At 34.7% G+C, this 6662-nt stretch overlaps 1 protein-coding gene across 2 annotated transcripts; it reads left to right on the plus strand.

The window, feature by feature from the left end:
- The first annotated feature begins 734 nt into the window (after positions 1-734).
- On the plus strand, positions 735-4428 carry LOC111987037 (protein NRT1/ PTR FAMILY 5.10-like). Of its 2 annotated transcripts, none has more exons than XM_065762542.1 (4): positions 735-947; positions 1064-1281; positions 1854-2395; positions 3553-4428. In XM_065762542.1, the coding sequence occupies exons 1-4, from the start codon at positions 833-835 to the stop codon at positions 4364-4366; spliced, it is 1689 nt and encodes a 562-aa protein (XP_065618614.1). In that variant the 5' UTR covers positions 735-832; the 3' UTR covers positions 4367-4428. The 2 variants fall into 2 exon arrangements, with proteins under 2 accessions (XP_065618614.1, XP_065618615.1); XM_065762543.1 differs by having other exon boundaries at positions 746-947; positions 1050-1281.
- The last annotated feature ends 2234 nt before the right edge of the window (positions 4429-6662 follow it).

The raw sequence follows: 6662 nt of genomic DNA on the forward strand, positions 1-6662 counted from the left end.
GCACTTGCTCCAAACTTACGTACAAAACTCAGCAGCATTTACTTGGGGCATTTTCTGTATCATATTAAACATCATCTTTACATGTTTGTTTCTTCTTTGATCACCATATACCCGTAATTTATCCGTTCATGAAGGACTTCTTGTGGGTAACGATAAATAATCTTGATATCATACCAAGCACGATTCAAATTCAATTCGCCCATGATTTTGCTTTTCAAATCATTCAATGTCTTCAACTTACGATGTATCATCATGTAGTAGCATTGGATACCAGGCCCTCTAAACGGGATTCCGTCAATCTCTTCAGGATTATCAAGGGTCCACTGAAGTATACATTTATATCAATATTCTTCAAAGATTATGAACCTATTAAAGAGTCAAGTATAGTATGTTAGTGACATATTTTATCTCTTTCATTTAACATCAATTACAAAACTTTTTCTATCTACTTAAAATACAAAAATTACAACTTCTCACGCCACAATTGCATATACTCACCCCACATCAAATACAATTCTACTGGCGCAGTCATTATCATTTCGTACTCAAACAATGAAAAAACTAAAGACAAAACTCACTCCCTATTACAAAATTTTAACTCAGCTCTAACAAAAATATAAATAAAAATATCAAACCAACAACAAAAGTAATGAGGATGTTTTTTTGAGTGTATTTTCTTTTGAAAAAGGAAGTACTGTACAACAAAGCGACAAACCAATTACCACCTACATAAAAATGTGGAATTATTGTTGAAGCAAAAAGGGTAGAGAAGCCACACTTCTGGCTCTCTGTTTCAAGTTTCAAAGTTTCAATAACTCTCAAATTTCAAGAAATGTCTATTGAAACGCCACTGCTTTTAGACACTGCTACAAATGCCGTTGACTACAAAGGCCGGCGAGTCCTCAGATCCAACTCCGGAGGTTGGAGGTCCGCATGTTTCATGATAGGTAAGAAATTAAGTCTCACCTAAATCAATTCAAAAAAGTGAAAAATCTTAAATGACCCTTTTGTGTTTTTGGGCATAAAAATGGTATTTATGTATGAATAAGATGGTTTATATTAGGTGTGGAAGTGGCTGAGAGGTTTGCATATTATGGGATTAGCTGCAACCTCATCATGTACTTGACTGAGCAGCTGGGGCAGTCAACGGCCACTGCTGCCGAGAACGTCAACACTTGGTTGGGTATGGCATCGTTGCTTCCGCTTTTAGGAGCATTCGTAGCTGATTCTTATCTGGGGCGCTACCACACCATTATTATTGCTTCTTGCATATACATTCTGGTGCGTATCTCTCTCTCTCTGCCCCTAAATTCCAATTAAGCATCACTTGCCAAAAGTGGGAGAAAAGTCAAATATCAATTTCATAGCAGAAAAACTAGTAAGTTGCAAAGTTCTAATAGCAGCACAAGTGCATAGGCACTTGTTTTCCAAATAACTCCTGTAGCTTAACCCTCAGACAACCATTATTGTCCTGGACTTAACTTTTCCATAAAGGCTATGTGAGGAGGACACAGCTTATATACTGTGCATTAGTGCATTGGATATGTTAAGATATAAACACGTGTTTGCATCCTATTCCCAACCCATGTAAGAGTTGCCCACCTTTACTAATACTTGAGAAAGGAACAAAATGGAGCGTATTGCCAAAATTGACTTATCTTCTCCCTCAAAAGACTTTGCATATAAGAATTCTGCTAGAGATTATTAGTACATTTTCATGGAAACAAAAGGCCTTTCAAACATCACACGGTTTTATGACAAGAGAGCATCGGCTTTCAGAACCAAATCTTCCCAAACTAAACATTAATGTTTCAGCTTTATATTTTAAACTTCGGCGTTTGTTTTTTACGCAGGGATTAGGCTTGCTGACTTTGTCAGCTATGCTTACTTCTATCAGTACTTCTAATAACATGGGCATGAACAAAGTTACATTAGGTTCTTCTGAGCTCCAAGTGATTTTATTCTTCATCTCTCTATATCTAGTAGCAGTTGCGCAAGGTGGACACAAGCCTTGCATTCAAGCTTTTGGAGCCGACCAATTTGATGTAGAAGATCCAGTAGAATGCCGAGCCAAAAGTTCATTCTTCAATTGGTGGTACTTTGGACTATGTTCAGGTTCTTCTGTGGCAACGTTGATCATAAGCTATGTACAAGAAAATCTTAGTTGGGGTCTAGGATTTGGAATCCCCTGTGTTGTGATGGTCATTGCCTTAGGTCTCTTCTTGCTTGGTACTAGAACTTATCGATATAGTATCACAGAGGTGAAAAGCCCTTTTGTGAGAATTGGTCGGGTGTTTGTTACCGCAATTAAGAATCGGCGGGCTAAACCATCAGAAATAGCTATTGAAGAGGAAGCTTGCAGAACCTTGCCACAACATAACTTTGAACAATTCAAGTAAGAGAGCAATATTCAGTTTTATTTTAAAGACTTACTACCTCTTTAATATGGTATTCTTGTCCCAAAAAATATAAAATAGAAACTTTATATCTAAATATGATATAAAAGGGTTCAGGAAGTTAAATTGTTGAACAGATAATACTCGGAGGAGACAATTAAAACCTTAATATAACATATAATAAACAGATTTAATCAAAAGCTTATTTGTAGGTTTCAACTAGACATGGTAAAATTGGACTTGGATTTAATAAGCTATGCGAACCTAAAAGAAAAAGATATGAGTATGAGTAAGGCATTTGTGCCCATAAAAAAATGGGTTGACCCAAATCCGATCGGCTGAAATGCCTATCCGGGTCAACCTGCAAGTTACATGGGTCAACTCTTTTTTATTTTCAAAGGAAAAACTTTTGATCTTGTGTATAAATGTTTTTGCACCTTCACTTCTTGTTATTTTTTCTTTACTTCCTTTCTGTTTTAAGTTGTTTTCTTGTCAGGGAGACTTACAGATTCTTTCTAAACATAGTGGAGCCTTGAAGACTTAGTTTAATGAACCTTAGACTATATAAACTTAAAATTTTGCGTATTATTTTAATTTTTACTTATGAGTCTTTTCGTTATTTGTTCACTTATTTCTATAGAAAAGAAGAAGAAGACAAAGACAATTTGATCAAATTTCATTTTTTCTTCTTATTATTATTATTATTGTAATTATTATTTGCATGTAAAAAAATAGGTCAAACTAGATTGACTTGACCCTAAATGAATGGATAAGGGTTATAAGTTTTGCAATCCATTTAGTACAACCCATTGTTGACTTGAACCCAATCTTACCTAAACCCGACAACGTCGAACTTTAACCCAATCAACTTGACCAGTTTGCCAGAGATAGTTTGCTACTTATACCATTTATTTTACCTATGCTCCATTGAATTAGCTTGGGACTTATATACAGTTTTCTAGAACACTACCAGAACTTTGATTATATTACTAATAAAAAAAAAAATCATTCATACCACATTTTTCCCAACTAATGAACAAGTCTTGCTCTTCGTTCAGTAGAAACAATTTTGGATTACTTAACTAAAACAAATTTTGATTCCATTTTTAGATCTAATCTCCTTTTACATAATGATTTGGATACACTAATGTGACAGGTTCCTTAACAAAGCATTGCAATGCAAGGTATGTACTGTCAGTGAGGTTGAAGAAGCAAAGGCAGTTCTTAGGCTTGTTCCAATTTGGGTTACAAGCTTAGGTTATGCTATTGTGTTTGCACAAACCTCAACTTTCTTTACAAAGCAAGGGGCTACCCTTGATAGAACAATTTTTCCTGGCTTTGAGATACCAGCAGCTTCACTACAATTCTTTATCAGCCTGGCCATTGTTCTTTTCATTCCTGTATATGATCGCATTTTTGTTCCTATAGCAAGGGCTATCACCACTAAACCCTTTGGAATCACAATGCTACAGAGAATTGGAATTGGGATGCTTTTATCTGTCATTTGCATGGTAGTTGCTTCTTTAATTGAAATAAAAAGGCTCAAAACTGCCAAAGAATATGGGTTGGTTGATATGCCAGATGTGACTATTCCAATGAGTGTGTGGTGGCTTCTTCCTCAATATGTTTTGTCAGGAATTGCTGAAGTTTTCACCGTGGTTGGGCTACAAGAATTCTTCTATGATCAGGTCCCAATTGAATTAAGAAGTGTGGGTCTTGCCCTCTATCTCAGTATTTTTGGGGTCGGGAATTTTTTAAGCAGCTTTCTTGTCTCTATCATTGAGGAGGTGACTGGCGGGGATGGCAAAGATAGCTGGTTTGCTGATAATCTTAATCAGGCACATCTTGACTATTTTTATTGGCTACTTGCTGGACTTAGTGCAGTTGTATTTGCTGCCTACTTGTATTTTGCAAAATCTTATATTTATAATAGGCCAAAGTACAATTTAAATTCAGCCACTTTGTTGTAAGTAAATTTTTGTATAGAGTTTTGTAGCTTAACTAGTTGGCACCTTTTGATGTGCTCAACCCAGTATTCAAATGTTTTATCCTAAGCAAAAAAATTTGACCCATAGGTGAAGAGAGCCTATAAGTCTGTAACAGTGAAAAAAAAGAGAGCATAAGGGTCCATTTGGTACATGTGTTTAAACAACAGTTTTCAGTTTTTTTAGAAATATGTGTGAGTAAAAAAATATGTAGAAATATGTGTAATGTTATTTAAAAACTGAAAACACGTGTTTAAAATGATGTACCAAACAACATGCAAGGATGCATAAAAACTTTTTTATTTTGGGGGTTGGGGGAGGAGCTCATAGCAGCCTATAGACATCCTGAGCTTTTGACCCCTACAAAAGAAGAATAATAATAAAATTAAGGGTAATTTACATCTCTAACCTTTGCACTATATATTAATTTAGTCCATAACATTTTAAATGTGTCAATTTAGCCCCTAATATTTTGGTGTTGTGTCAAAATGATCTCTATCATTAAGTTATAAATGGAAAATGCTAACGTGGTTAACGGTTTAAATAAAAAATTATTCTAATATCACATAGATTGCCATGTGGATTGCCATGTGTCTTAGACTAAAAAAAAAAAAAAACCCAATCCACGTATAATCAACGCATATATTCAATCTCATTTTCTCTTGGTACTTTTTCATTTTTTTAATCAAATTTATCTAGAAAAAATCACTTAAAAAAAAAAAAAAAAACCTCCAGCCACCAAGAAAAAATCTCATTATCTTGACATCTATATTTATATATTACTAAAAACTGAAGCGTAGCATTTAATGTTACTACGCTCCCATTAAGTCACATCAGCAGCCATGTCATTACCTTACTTTTTCTAAATTTTTTCCATAATTTTAAAATACTTTCTCTAAAATTTTCCCATAATTTTAGAATACTATTAAAAAAAAAAATGATTTCCAACCCTATCTGTACCATAAAGCCCAATCTTACGTTAATGTTGTTAATGTTGTCCATCATAAAGCCTAAACCCAAGCCAAATAGTCTTTAATGCTAACCCCTCTGTGTCTCCCCGATCCTTCTCCTTTTGCTCTTCTTGTCTTTCACACTTTCAAAACTTCAGAATTTCACCTTTCTAACACCAAACTCTCTCTCTTCCCTCGGTCTCTTTCTCTCCTCATTTAACTGAATCACTTCTTTGTTCTTCGTACCTGTTCAATTGCCACTGTTAAAAAAATTGGAATCCTTAATAGGCACGCAATATCTCTTCCTTTTGTAATTAACATTTTGCTATTCTTTCAATTAATTGAGCATTAATTCAGCCCTTCTTCAAATCTGTGACTCTTGGTTAGTGGTGATTCTTCCTATTGATCAAGAGGTTTATCATAACGTTCAATTGTTGCCCATTGGAAAACACCTACTGCTTTATTTTTTTCTATATATATCTGTAATTTCTCTTCCTCCATAGATAAAGAGCCTATCAGCCTAACCTATGCCAATGCAGAATCCAATCCTTCCTACCAAGAAGCCCCCACGAAATTTTCAGATTTGAAGCCATGGATATTTGTCACGGGGTTCTCAGCAAACAAACCGACCAAAACAAAAACAAAATAGGAAAGAAAAAAAAAAAGGCTTTTAGAATCAAAGACCTTCAACCTCCAAACCAAATCAAAAACTTCCCAGGTTTGAAAACTGTGGACGGTTCTCACAGGTTCATATAAGATATTTTTGGGTTTCTTGGGTACTTACAGCCATTGTTGAAGCTTCAACCACCATGACCATGAGATTGCATTGCTATTTCTTCTTATTCTTCATCTCCGTCTCTGTCTCTCTCGCTCTCGTTGCGTTTTCGCCAATTTTGCAGGTCTTCTTTGCTTGACTGTCACAGTGAAGGTTTGGCTGTTGCAGACGGACTACCCACTAAAAGCTTAGGCAAGCTTAGTTGTAAACCACTCTATAGTGTACCAAATGTTTGCAAGCCATCAACCACTTATTATTTTTTTTCTTAAATTGCCTTGGCTTGTGTTTGTACTTAAATCAATTTTTTAATAGGCGGACAAACCAATGTTTGCTCCTCTACCAGTTTTAATAATTTTTTTTTTAATTACATAAATGATAAATGGGGTTGGGTATAATAATAAAAAATTAGGTAATCAAATGGGCTAGACATGATTTAAGATAGTTTAAATAAAGACTTGAATACAGATAGCTGAATATTAAACTCCAACAAAAAGTTTAAGTATATTAATTTCATATATATATATATATATTCATTGTTTGAAATATAGACATTCAT

This window comes from Quercus suber, unplaced genomic scaffold (assembly GCF_002906115.3).
Source record: "Quercus suber isolate HL8 unplaced genomic scaffold, Cork oak 2.0 scaffold_462, whole genome shotgun sequence".
NCBI lineage: Eukaryota > Viridiplantae > Streptophyta > Magnoliopsida > Fagales > Fagaceae > Quercus > Quercus suber.